We start from the raw sequence: 14,237 nt of genomic DNA, 5'->3' as shown, positions 1-14,237 counted from the left end.
TAATTCAGATAAAAAATAATAATAAAAAATAAAGAAGGGAAAGAAATTACAAGAAAGAATGCAGCAGAAGTCATACAACGTGAAGGAATAGATATATCATTAAGACTCAATTAGAATAAAATTGCATATTTATAACTTAAAATTAGATGAATTTTGTAATTGTTCCATAGATAAATAAATTGAAGATTTGAAATGACTATCTCTCTCAATTAAGTATTATCTATTCTATTTTATTAAAATAGATATTAATTTTTCGATTACTGTTGAACGTCCAATCGTATAGCATAGAAATTGTCGTCAGTAGATCTGACATTTGTTTATCGATTAGTTCAATTGCAGTTCGATAAATGTCATTCTAAGTATTAGTTGACTTCCAGTATTATAATCGAAAAACAAAGTCACATGTTACTCTAAGAGAAGAAATTCGCCTGATTCGTTGTTTGAAACATACTTCTAAATAACAAGTCTATTTAATCCATTATTGCTTTTTATCATTTAAAAAAGACAGATGCTATAACTTGCTGTCAAGCTCGACTATTTGAAAACAAGAGATACGTGTGAAATGTTGTTACTCACATACAGTATTGCGAATATTAGTGTGAGGGTACGTTCTTAAGGGGAAAGAGCAATTAGCGTTAAAATATCTTTCTAAGATATTTTAATGAATTTTCAACGCTGACAGCTCGCTTCCCGAATGCACCCGAGATCTTTTCGTCAAGCATGAGGTCTGTTCATGTTGCTTGCACTTTTGACACTTTTACACCTAAAGCCCGTTGCATATTGGCCTCTTTTTAAAAAGAAGAGCTGTCATTGGATATCGCTCATCGTATTCGGTGTGCAACGGGCATTAGATGCAAAAGTGTCAAAAGTGTAGGCAACGCGAAATCTATGATTGTTCTAAAGTTGTGTTCCAAAATTCTACGACGAATAGAATAATATTTAACTAACCAATTATGATAAAAAGAACTTTGCTCTTTCGGTTTTCATTGGTCAATTAAACGCTATTTTAGCCATCAAGTGAGGTTTTAAACGCAGTCAAGAAAATATCTAAGAAAATCCCTAACATTTTCTCTGAACATTTTAGGGTTATGTTCGAAAGCGCACACTGGGCTGAGTTTCAAAACTCTACTCGACAGGTAGGGTATAATTTAGTTAACCAATCATGATAAAGAAATCTTAGTTCTTTTTGTCCTGATTGGTCAATTAAATGCCTACCTTTAGTTTAGTGTATCCGAACGTAACGTAGAAATTCTGTATCCAACAACCAATCGATATATAGCTTCTAGGAATCGGTTGTATATCTTCAAACGTAATGAGAATTATAAAAATGAAATTATAAGTATTTCAGTAAATTCGCTTACTTTATTAATTACGAACACACATTACTGCACCACGAGGTAAGACAGTCGGTTCTGCGGGATTTAATATATACAAACAAATTTCGTTAAGAACCTTCTGTCGGTAAATTTTGTTTGAAAACAGCGTAGAGATGATAACTGTAAAAATGTAATTTCATATATCAAATATCTAATATATTTGGTTGTAATTCTGTATAAGTATCGACAAAACATCAACATGATAGTAACTTGTGAAATTAATATACTATTATATTCTAAATATCCGACGACTAAAAATAGTTTTTTTGTAGTTATAAAAATTTGCTCACAGAGGGCTATGTAACAGTTTTAACAGTACGGTCGTACCTCGTCGGTAATATTCACGATCTGTCGTTGCGATTGATACGAACACTTGTTTCGATGTACGTGCAATCTAGATCGAGGAACGATTCCCGACGATAGATGGCGGAATGTCTTTCATAAAGTTGTCGCACGTGTTACGTTGCCACGGTTTCGCGAGGCTCGTTACTTCTCCGTCGCGAGTCGTAGCGGCCGGCAGCACGGTTAGAGCTTTCACCGCGTTCGTGAAATTGTGCAGGAACATGTCGTACACCACCGTCGAGAGGGGTGCGCTCAACAGCACGGATTACAGGGTGTATTTCAGTGAGTAGACATGACACATAACCTGTTACTAACTGTGCGATCGCAGAAGTCGCCGCGTCGGAGACCGTGAACTTTGTGTTGCTAAGGTCGCGCGCGGGGTCACGTATATTCGCACGTCGTATACAATTAACATCTTCGAGTGTTTTGTTACGTGACTCTGAGTTCTCTCGAGTGACATACCCACTGCGCGATGGTTGTCGTGTGTCCCGACGTTTAACAATAAAGGGACTTCGGTCGAGCGGTTTCATCAGCCTGATCTCGATCCTGAACCAAGTTCATCCGCTCTATATTTTGAAGCAAATCCGTTTGGATGTATTGGTTTGTGCCGATGCACGCCGAGACTCGTGCATTAATAAAGCCTAGGAGTGTAAGAATGTATATATATATATATGTGTGTCTATTGTGTGACGAAATATATTCGACATAAATAATGCCGAACTTATTCACATATATGCGTTTCTATTGCCGGAACACGTACGCAGTAACCGGAAAGATGCGATACCGCGCGTACTTTCTTCTGCTTATTGATCGATCCAACTCTCCCCCCCCCTCTCTCTCTTTTTTTTTTCGATAATCACAGCTGCTCTATTCTGAATAATTCATTTAGATTTTTACAAAAATTTGAGGAAAACGGCAGATAATTTTCTCGTGTAGTTAAATCTAGCCGACCATATTGTTGCTAAAACAGAATTTTTCCTCTTCTATTGCATAATGTGGCAACATGCGCCGAGTTTTTATCCGATGTAATCATCTACCATATTTGCATATATTGCTCACATTCCTATACAAGCTTGAGTATACATTAGAGCATTCGAAGTCACTAGTTCGAAGCTCTTATCACATTGGAATGTCGATTTTAAAATAGCGCGCTTACAAACGCTTTTACGAAGCGACTTACTCTTCGTCCGCGAAAGCTACGTGTGAACATATCAACGTAAGCTAATGCTGCTGATGGCATTTAGCTCCAGTGAAAGTATGCAACAGCATTGGATTACGAGGAAGTGATTTTGATCACTTTTAGACATTTATTTTATGCGATTATATATCCTTAAATTATTTATCATATTTTCGCATATCTCAATTTATGCGAAAAATTTTGCAATATTAATAATAATTTCGCAATATTAATAATAATTTCGCAATATTAATAATAATTTCCTGCACACATGGCTTTAATATCAACAACATATTGTAAAATGCACTTGAATTTTTCTATACGCAGAAAATGACGTAGGTGTGCCAATTTCACCCATGCACGACATTCCACTTTTCGCCGACAAGGAAAACAAAATACTGAACATGGTTGTTGAAATTCCAAGATGGACCAATGCTAAAATGGAGATCTGTCTCAAGGAGGCCTTGAATCCTATCAAACAAGATGTTAAGAAGGGCAAATTGAGATTTGTCGCAAATTGCTTTCCTCATCATGGTTACATATGGAATTATGGAGCTTTGCCACAGGTAGGAATTACAAAACTTATATTTGACTATATATTATCCATATATGTTAGGCATCTATAATTTATATATTTTTGTATATATTTCTAATGTGTATATACCTTTATAACAAAATATAATACAAAATTTTTTGTCTGTACTGTATTTATACTTACAATTATAATATGAGACATTTTTTTACAAAATATGACACTCATAACACTTTTGTATACATTTATATATTACTTATCAAGATAACAACATTGCACTATAAATCAAATGCACTATTATTTTTTTACTGATAATGCTCAAAATGCTTGTCATGGAGTACTGTGCTTGCTGATTATTCTGAGATAATTCGAGGAAAAAAGGAAGTGAGCTGTCGTATTAATCATTCTATAAACTTATATCTATTTGCACAATCTCTTATCGTATATTTTTATTCTTTTACATCTTCCTGTATATATATGAACTTGTAGTTCAAGGCCAAAATGTTTATTACTTTCATTCATCTTATCACTATTCTTGATATTACTTTATTGCTAATTCTTTTTAGCTAATTCTTTTTAATTCTTTAACAACATAACATTTATAAATAGAAAGTTTTTGGAACATTATTTTTATTATCGTGACACATTAGATGTTGCTCGTAATGATAACATATTTTATCAACAGACTTGGGAAAATCCTGAAGTTTTGGATGAGGCAACTGGCTGCAAAGGTGACAACGATCCTATTGATTGTCTTGAAATAGGTCACAGAGTAAGGAATAATTATAACTATTTTATTAAAATAATTTTTTATTTATCACATTAGATATTAAAGAAGATATTTTCAACTAGATTGCAAAACGAGGCGAAATATTGAAAGTGAAAGTTCTTGGAACAGTGGCACTTATTGACGAAGGTAAATATAGGTCAGGTTTTGTTATATGAAATAGATGATGTATTAATTATTTTTATAACTAATAAAGATTTTTATTTTTAAGGTGAAACCGATTGGAAAATTATTGTGATTGACGTTAATGATCCTTTGGCAGATCATATGAATGGTAATTGTTTATCTTTCATGTATAGTTTTTTTCACTTTTGAATAATATTTCGAATATATAAAAGGTTTAAATAGAATTGTGGACTTTGATGTTACTAATCTAATCTGTTCTAATCTCTGCTGTAATAATATTGCAGATGTAAGCGATATCGAGAAGCATTGTCCTGGTTTGTTGAAGGCCACAATTGAATGGTTTAAAATATATAAAATTCCGGACGGGAAACCCGAAAATCAATTTGCATTTAACGGAGAAGCAAAGTCACGAGAATTCGCATTGAGCATTATTGATGAAGTGCACGAACATTGGCAACATCTAATTCAACAAGAAGCTGACTCCGGTGGAATAATATGGTTCGTATATCTTTGTCTCTATAAAAGTTAACTAAACTAATATATTATTATATACATATGCTATTGTTTTTGCAGTTCTAATATAACTGTGGAAGATAGTCCTTATAAGATTACCACGGAAACTGCGGAAGAGTTTTTGGAAAAAGCACCTGAGCCCGCACCTGAACTTCAACCTGTAGAATCTATAGGTAAGTTGTGCAAATCAGGTGGGATAAATAAAGATATTAGATAAAAGTAATAAAAAAACGAGTAAATAAACTATAGAAATCTAAGTATATAAATTTTCGTGTTTTTATATTAATCAGGATGCTTGTTATTTTCATATAGACTTTACGTATAATACTACTTATAATGCTAATTCACTCTTTCAGTTGACAAGTGTTATTTCGTGCGTTCTAAGTTGTAATGAAAGTTAAAATGTGCATAAGGATCTTATTATTAAATATCTGAATTGCGTCATTTGAGTTATATGTGTTTGTTACTGATGTTGACAGTTAATTAAAACTTTTACTCACACTGAATTGTTTTTACAATGTATGATTTCAGTCGATAAATGGCATTATGTACATCTTAAATGAGGATAAGCAGATATCGTACGTTGAAGCGCATACTACTTGCTCTGTTCGCACTCAACATGGATTTGTTTTTTTTATTTATCAGTTTTATACTTTTTTGCAATCTAATATCTCGTTTTCTTTACTACATTGAACCAATTATGGATAGTATTTAAACAGTTTGATTTATATATATGCGGTAACGTTACAAGGAGTCTATTGCTTGTTAATCATCTTTGCGTCTGTTACTTCTGTTTTTTATGATACTATAACTGTGACATGTTTGTAGATAAAGTGGCTACAAAATTACTCGTTGCAAGCGTCTTTAGACATATTCCGCATATATATCTCTTCTGTTGCGATACGGATACCCCTATAGCAGCATGTTCCTATCGTAAAACAAACATAGTTTCATTATGGGTTGTGAAACAGATATGAAGTCGTTCCGAACAGATTTTTTTTTTTAGACAAAAGAACGCGGTTAGGTTCCTTAACAGTATTTGTTCCGGTCTGGAGAGTTAACAATAAATAAACTGGTATGAACTGGTGTGAATTATTTCTACGAATTATCCTTAATTCTCGTGTTTTACAATTTCCTGACATTTTACAGTTTCCCGAGACATTTTATCTGTATTTTCTACATAAATCTTCGTCACGTGTCGATCGATTGAAGGCGGAAGATGCTTCCGTCATTTTCCGAGAAACTTGCGAAAATGCACTGTGTTTGGATTGAGTGGAAAAACACACTGCGACTATGGACTCATTCAGTCGTATTTCGTCGAAGCCATGTGCTTACCCGCCACATTCCGCAGGAAAAGTAGTCTCCGAGGAGACATTTGCGCTCGTTTCAAGATGTAGTTAACACATGAACCGCGGGTTATATATACGTTCTTTTCACGTGACATGCATCCACTTTAAAGCTGCGAAACGGCGCGGCCCGGCGGTGCAATAAATTCTGCGGTAAGTTTCGATAGTACGAAAAACGAGTTGCTGTTCCTACTAAAAAAATAATTTTATCATTTGGCGCGAGGCTAGGCGGTGCCGATTTCCCGGTACCTCCTGAATCCTGCTAAAAAGGCCATGGAAGAGACTGTTATTAAAGCGGGATATCCGAGCGCAATGAGATTGAAAACGAGATTCTTGAGCAATTTATGAGAATTAAGAAATTTACAGACCTTAGGCGACGCGCTACCGGAGGAGTTGTAATCGGAGAGATAGGTTCTGCTTCGTTGAATTTTATATAAACTTGCATCGGAGGAGGGGATCGCACACTGTACTAAGTGAAATTTATCATAGTAATTGAAACTCCGGCTTATGACTGGGCTCGCGATATTTCATATCGGCTGAGGGCGATAAATATCGGAAAGACGGCGGTACTGTCGCTCCGGAGGATTATGTTGCAAAAGGTGCAGCAGCGATGCAGATCATAACGAAGCATACGAAGGAGAGAAGGTAGGAGAGGAAAAAAAATCGGCCGGTCGGTGTACGATCGACCGAGACCCTCGGGACGTGTGTCTGGCACGAGACTGGATTCCTCTCCTCGGTGCCCTCCTCCGTCGCGAATTCCCCGCAGTCCTTTTCCTCCTTTTACCTGTCAACCCGCCGGCTACATCGGGCACGTAGGTAGGTGAAGCGCGCGAGCAGCTGGAGGTATTGACTGGCGCAGTGTACCACGCGCTCGCGCTAATCCCGCTTATGTCGAAACATGTACGAACAGGTAGCCGAGTCGCGGCGGAAACGGTCGAGCGGGAAAGCGACTCTCTCGGAGTCGTCACAGTATGCCCAAATGGTGCGCACCGCCGTCCCCCCACTCCCGCCGGGTACTCCAATCGGTGTGCGGCCGCGCCGAGCGCCGTCGTTCGTCGGAATCCGACCAATCAGAGCGCGCGCGTCTGCGGTAGTGCAGCAGCGGCGGCGGCGTCGTCGTCGTCGTCTACTCACTTCGCGCAGTCACAACTTGTTCGGCCATTGAGCTGCGCGCTTCCGCTCCGCGTCGAGTGTCGCGTTTACGGCGTTTGAGTTTTGCGTGCGCGTTCCGTCGTCATTCTCTGCGTCCACCACCACTACCATCACCTTCTCCTACACCACTGCCACCACCACCACCAACCACCACCATCGTCGTCGTCACCACCACCACTACCCTCCATCCCGGCGACTTTTTTTCCGTTACGTTCGGTGTACTCGCGCGCGTCTTCCGGTGGTAAGTGACGGTTTCGGGAGTAGAAGGAGAGACAGCCAGGAGCCATGCGATTCTCGTGGGTGTTCGCAGCCACGGTGCTGCTGGTTCTGGCTACGGGGGCGAGGTGCAAGAGGAAGTTTGACGGTGACTTCGAATTCGACGAGGAGGTGAGTCGCAAGTTTCACGCTAACACCCTTCGTCTCGCTTCCGTCGCTTTCGCCCTTCGGTACCTCGTCGTGCGGGGGGATTACGACGCGTCGATGAGCTTTCGATTTGTTTTCCTTCCGCTTAGTCGGAGTAAAATACGCGACGCGACAGCTATCTGTCTCTTTGTCTTCGGTCGTCGCGCGTCGTTCCGTTACGATCGTAACGCTCCGAAACGGTGAAATTCCGTGTAATGTACTCGTCGTATGCACGGCTTAGGGCCGACGATCGGACGAAGGTGGCGAAAGAAAAGCGGGTGACGAAATGGCAATAATAACAGCGGTAACTCCGCAGAATGGCGCTGCGCCGTTGCAAATTGTTACGAAACGTTCGCTCTGAAGTTGGCTCCTCGTTCGGCTTCCAAAGCAGGGAGCCGGTTTTTTCGAATTATTGCCGCGCGCGATGTACTCGCATTCGGATCTCTATGCGCGTCCCGCGATATTTTTATTCTCCACGATGAATGCAGATTTCACGTCAACTCAATTCACTATATTTTCATATCGGCCGCTTACAGTATCACGTTCATGTTTTACGGTACTGGATTATTCTGGAGTACTATATCAAATGCACTTTACATAAAGTAAAACAATATATATGTATATATATATATTCATTGTGAAATTTATCCGTGATATTTGATCGTATCGTTCGCGTTTACGTGCGTGCCAAAATCGGAAGGGCGAACTCGAAGGGCACGTTATAGGCTATTTATCGTGATGCGAATCGCCCCGTTGATTTAAATGCACCCGTATTATTTCGATCGTATTGTTCGTTATGTGCGTGCCAATTTCTGAAGAGCGATCTCGAAGGGCACAGGGTCACAGGTTATTTACGTCATGATGTTGAATCGCCACCCCGTTCATTTAAATGCACCCATATCACCTCGATCATATTGTTCGTCACGTGTACGTATGATTTTGAAGGTCGTACTTGAAGGACAAATTGCCGGTTATTTTTATATCATGAATCGGCCCATCGATTTAAACACAAAAACCGACTACAATGCCGAGGCAAATAGAGCCACGGGAGAATGAACGTTTCGCAAATAAGACGCAAAGATCAAAGGACATTTGAGGAAACAGTTGTTCTCCGAGGATTTTGCGCATCTTCGAGACATTTTTCCGACACTCTTGCTCCGTTTAACCTTACGTCCGACCTATGGTTTCTCAACGGAGCCATGCATGCTATACACAATTTCAATTCCCCAACGAATTCTCGTCGGGTCCGCGAGATCCTCCTCCGGCGTTCCCTTTCGCAAAACGCCGCGCTTTCCGCAGGAAACGGAGGCTCCCGGTTGCAACGCTTACGTAACTTCGATATCGCATTTTGAGCGCGCGATCGATCGCCGGGAGACTCCTCTTCGCCGGCGATCGCGTTACAACTTTGCTGCACACGCAATTACAATCCCCGCTCGTCGCGTTGTACACGGAGGAACGCGCGCGAGCGAGTGCTCGCTCGTTCGCGCGCACATAGAGCGACCGGCAACTCTTACTTTCACGTAACTGGATCTCGGCTGGAATACAGGTTATCGATGTAATTGTTGTTTATTTTGCTCGTGGCTCGCCCGCGCAAGCGAGTACAGCTCTCGCATTCCGCGCATTGTTGACGTCGGGTGCGACGTAAACACCGTCATTCGACAACCCTTTTCTGGCGCCGTGGCGGAGCACCCCCCATCCCCCCGGCCGCGTTCTCGATCGGCGAATTCATTCCGGGTTAATCCACCCTGCCATCGTTAGCGCGGAAAAGATCTTTTTATTTTTCTTTCTCCCCCGCGTTGTTTTTACCGCGGATGTGATTTTCCGTATTTCCGATCTCGCGCATATCGTTTCTTTCTCTCCTCTTCCGCCTCGCTTTTTTGCGAATATTCTCGCGTATCACCGATAAACGGCAAACGGTGACTTCGTCCTCGTTAGTGTTCCCCGATCCTTCGGCGGAATCCAGTTTGAGAGCTTCGCGAAGCACGGACGCACGAAGGATGTTTTCAGTTGGCAGTTCTCCCTCGCGTGCCGCCTAGCTGGTTGCTCCGGAACAGAGCGGCGGCTCGCTGCAAGTTTGTTGCTACACGAGACAAGCGCGTACAACATGATTGATTCAAAATCCGCGTGGAGATCGCAGTTGAAAAAAAAGGGAGAGAGGGAGGGATGGAAGAAAAAAAAGCGTGACCTGCAAACCGCAACGAGACCCGTTTCGGAGCTGGCGCACGCTGTAAATCTGCCGCGCGACCAACATGCGAGAAAGTCGACGCCAAAACGTAAATGCAAAACCAAAAAAAAATAGGGGGAAAAAATACGCGGAAATTAAACTTTTCTATCGTTATTCGCGATCAATCAATGTACAAACGGTCTCGTGGTCGTGTTGTTGAACGCACGTGAGCTTAATACCTCGGCTCGGTGTTGAGGGGTATAATGATAAAAAGAAGAAAGAAAGGGAGTAGCTTATTATCGTAATCGCCGTCATACGGATTCAAAGGACGCCGGGCTTTAAGCAGACACACATTGCCGACGTGTTTCGCGTGTACTTCTTTGAAACGCCCGGTTTATTTGATTTAATGCTGCGGTGAGGCGTGTCACGCGTGCAAGGATTAATTTCAACCCTGGCTAATGGCACCCGGACTATTCCGCAGTCACATCCATGCAGGAATTCGGATTTCGGTCTCGATTATTGTTAATTTCTATGACAGCTAGTTAATTACGCTCACACTATTATGCGTATCTCGGCTAACGTGTGTTAACTGCATAAAGATCACTTTTATAAATTAGCGATTTGGCGAAAAGAATGACGTGAATGTGCGCATGTGCATGTACCGTATACACTACAATTTATCGGTAAACTCACAATGTATGCTGCGGTTTCGGAGGATCTGAAAGGCCGCTGAAAATTTTCCCGAAATATACGCGTAGAAGCAGATATAACTCGTTAAAGAAGGTCTATTTCTATTATTTTTGCGCCTTCATTTAGACTTTAATTCGCTGTACACACACACACACATACACATATGCGAGGTGATCCTTTTTTATTCTTTCTCTTCTTTTCACTTTAATACCTCAATCTTAAATGATGACTTTCATTTAATAATAAGTTGGGTCTCCTTGAAATGGTTTTCATCTAAATTCTATAAAATTTTCATTTCTGGCTGTTGATCTATCTCCTTCACTATCTTGTCTACCGCCCTTACACTACACCTTCAGGGTGTACATACTGAAGCACAATCATTAAAGATACTTGGTGTATATATGAACTCATCCTAGTCGTTCTACAATCATGTAAATGTTAAATGTTGAACCGCCTTTGTTCGTCCCCGTTTACTATATCCTTTTCGATATATCGTCTTAAAAGCTTCTTGTTAGCTTCTTGTTCAGGCACTTGTTTTGTCATTGTTCGATTATGTGTTAATGTTGTTTACATCCCTTGTATCATCAAGTCCCTGCTAAGTTGCATACAGCGCATATAGAATATATGCTTTCCTTTTTAGAAAGATAGAGTCTTAAAAAATATGATCACGTGTCGCCTCTTTATCATCGTTTAGGATGGTTTAATATTCATCAGCGTTTTATATTTCATTTGTGTTGTTTTGTATATAATGTGCTCCGATCTGGAACTCCTTTTTTTACTTACGTGAATTGTTTCATTTCAACTCGAACTTCCTTCGTTGTTTAGTTTTGATATACTAAATATAATAAAAATATATAAAGATACATTTTTTATAGGCGTTTTTCTAATTTCTTTAATACCAAAGTTTATAATTTCCTTCTTGCAGTTGAAGTGTCTCCTCAAAGTCCTAAAATCTTGAGAAGTTTTCGTATAAAGTGCATTTACAGACATCTTACCGCTTATTTTCATAATTATTTTTCTCAACCTGTAAAAATTACGTTGGCGTAAAAATTACGTGAGCGGAAGTTGATCTGTCCTTCCGCTTTTTTTTTTGTGAACCACACATTACCACATTACATCCGTTACATGCCTCGCTGTAACGAAATTGAACCTCGACCCAATTTCCACGATTTCGCCTTTCGAAGGTTAAGAGTTAATCCCGCGTAATTCAAGAATGATTCGGAGTTCTGGTGCTTTTTGCGAAGGTATTAGACAGCGGTCGGAATTGAAATCGTGAAACTCACAGAAAGAGAAAGAGAGAGAGAGAGAGAGAGAGAGAGAAAGAGAAAATAGAGTCGTCGTTCGTTCTCAGCCACCGCGAAGCGTCGCTGCAATTCCGCGTAAATATCCCGAGTCTCTTAGCGACTTGTCGCTATTTACTAGCGAGTTTGAATGCGCCGTTGCTAAAAGGGAGACACCGAAAACTTGGAGTTCTTCCTTTGTGCCTTGCATGCTGCGGGGGGAGGAGGAACGGAAGAAATGTAACCGCTCGAGGAAGCTCGATAAGAATCATCGGGCCCACGAGCTGAGTGCGAATAATGCGCCACTCTTCTCGGGAGTTATTGCGGAGCATCGTTATGCATCCGTGCGATTTGTAGTTTCAATAATCGACTTCGGCTCTTATCGTACGCTTGCCGTTGCCGTCGGTAGACCGTCTTTATGTGTATACCGTCGTACGACCGGCGAATCGATTACCGGCACGTAATGCGAAAGAATTCCCGCCGTCTATCGATCGTAGGCGCGAGCGTTTGTGTGTGACCCAGTGCCTTGAAGGTAAATCGGGCTGTGTATAAGTTAAGTATAGTTGAAGAGTTAGAGACCGCGGTTAGCTATCGCGTGTTATTTTCTTTATCATTCGACGTTCTTATTGAGTCCCACAGAGCGCATCTTTCTTCCTCTTTCTATTTCTTTCACTCTTTCTGTCTCGCCCGTCGTTTAACGTTAAACGTGCGGTCGCCCGATCGTTCTGAATTTGATTTGCCTAATACGAAAATCCCATTCAACGTCAACATGACGTGGGAATCAGACAGCCACGTTTGAGCATCGAACGCGCGGCGAAAATACGGGCCGTTCTCGGCGCGACGTAGTTTAATCGAGATTTGCATTCCGCCACGCGCTTCATCTCGCCCGATTGCGTTCCTTTCCCTTCGCCGCTGCGGTAACACGCGGATAACACATGATACGGCGCGGCTCAAAATTTCGGAACCCCGATAATTTCCGAGAAATTTCACAAAATCGCGCATAGTTTGCGGTTCGTGTCTCGAACGCGACGTCGACTCCCCTCGCGTTTCTTTTTATTGTAAAACGAAATAGTTGAAAGGACGGAATGGCGATTTTGAAATTTTATGATATATTTAAGATAATTTCTTTTGTGATGTCAGTTATGCTTCAATGAAAAATCGATAAAATTCAACTATGTGTCGAGTAGATTTCTTTTATCGGATATATTATTATTTAATAAGCATTATTTATTATTAGTATCAGCCTTGCTTGGCTATTCATGGCTCTACATTTCTAATTTAACAATCTAATCGGGCTAAATTTTGTTTAATTTATTGTTTCTCTTATTGTTTCTTTTACATCGTTATCATCATTATAGCCCACTAGACTAGACATAACGTATAGGACGAGGCGGAAATGTTTTTTGTCACGAGTAAGATATTACGCGTTCGACTCTACGTGCCCGCGCTTTCATATCGGATCGATGGGAATTCACCGATGCTGAAACGTCAGATTAAATTAAATTTACATGGAAATACATATCGTTATTTATCATACCGCGCACGAACTGTTTGTGTACAGAATTATGTCTTAGAATACGGGATGTACATGGTATAAATCATACAATCGCATAAATCACGCAGCATGCCCGTCGCGTAGGTCTCTCTCACGCGTTCTCTCTCTCTCTCTCTCTCTCGACGAATCGATGCGCCTATCGATACGAGCCGCGTCCGAGAACCCGGTTGACGTGCTACGCGCCAGACAAAAGAATTTATTTTACCGAGAGACTACTGTCGGAGATTTAAATGTTTTTTATATACACACTCTAACCGCGACGATGTCGATGGTACAATGCAGTTGTTTGTAGCGTGTACTTTTCACTGTGCGCACCGCGCGTTGACAGTTCTCCGCGATTAAACATTGCGCGCCGGCCAATTTTCGACGCGAAGCCACGATTTTCAATCGCGGTGTACCCCTTTTTCCACGATGAATATCGTAGCGCGAAACGCGAACGGACGCGCGTAAATTCGCCGTGATTTTTCCACGAGCAGCAGTTAACGCTGTAAATTAGTGGATTGTTACAATTCGTCTACGCGTCGACATAGCGTGTACAGAAGTATTGCGCAGACCCACTTCCCGGAGTTCTTTTTCGTGCTCACGAGAGACTTGGACTATGGAAAGATACGATTTTATAGACGAGAATAAGGAAATAATTTGTAGACTTGCGTTATACAGACGAATAATTCGCATTGAGATAATTGTAGCATAAAACGAATTTTTTAAGAATTCGTTGTGAGACATCATATGTAGATTTAAATGTAACCTAATTATTGATGCAATTAGAAAACGATTGACCATTCGGAAATTGAA

At 40.7% G+C, this 14,237-nt stretch overlaps 2 protein-coding genes across 4 annotated transcripts in view; both read left to right on the top strand.

Annotated features, from left to right (window-relative positions):
• Window positions 1-1,765: 1,765 nt before the first annotated feature.
• On the top strand, window positions 1,766-5,935 carry LOC106741296 (inorganic pyrophosphatase). Of its 3 annotated transcripts, none has more exons than XM_014613113.1 (8): window positions 1,766-2,000; window positions 3,223-3,461; window positions 4,113-4,199; window positions 4,280-4,343; window positions 4,426-4,488; window positions 4,625-4,838; window positions 4,914-5,026; window positions 5,385-5,935. In XM_014613113.1, the coding sequence occupies exons 1-8, from the start codon at window positions 1,808-1,810 to the stop codon at window positions 5,414-5,416; spliced, it is 1,005 nt and encodes a 334-aa protein (XP_014468599.1). In that variant the 5' UTR covers window positions 1,766-1,807; the 3' UTR covers window positions 5,417-5,935. The 3 variants fall into 3 exon arrangements, with proteins under 3 accessions (XP_014468599.1, XP_014468597.1, XP_014468600.1); XM_014613111.1 differs by lacking the exon at window positions 5,385-5,935 and adding an exon at window positions 5,210-5,354; XM_014613114.1 differs by lacking the exons at window positions 1,766-2,000; window positions 5,385-5,935 and adding exons at window positions 2,884-2,973; window positions 5,210-5,359.
• Window positions 5,936-7,310: 1,375 nt separating this feature from the next.
• The window catches only part of LOC106741465 (testican-3), a 148,572-nt gene continuing 141,645 nt past the window's right edge, over window positions 7,311-14,237 (top strand). Inside the window, exon 1 of the mRNA XM_014613535.1 lies at window positions 7,311-7,738. Within this exon, the coding sequence (XP_014469021.1) occupies window positions 7,637-7,738 (102 nt within the window). The 5' untranslated portion in view covers window positions 7,311-7,636. The remainder of the gene's footprint in view (window positions 7,739-14,237) is intronic.

Source organism: Dinoponera quadriceps, unplaced genomic scaffold, assembly GCF_001313825.1.
Source record: "Dinoponera quadriceps isolate SergipeBrazil2010 unplaced genomic scaffold, ASM131382v1 scaffold405, whole genome shotgun sequence".
Classification (NCBI taxonomy): Eukaryota; Metazoa; Arthropoda; class Insecta; order Hymenoptera; family Formicidae; genus Dinoponera; species Dinoponera quadriceps.
This window is presented reverse-complemented; position numbering and strand designations above follow the sequence as displayed.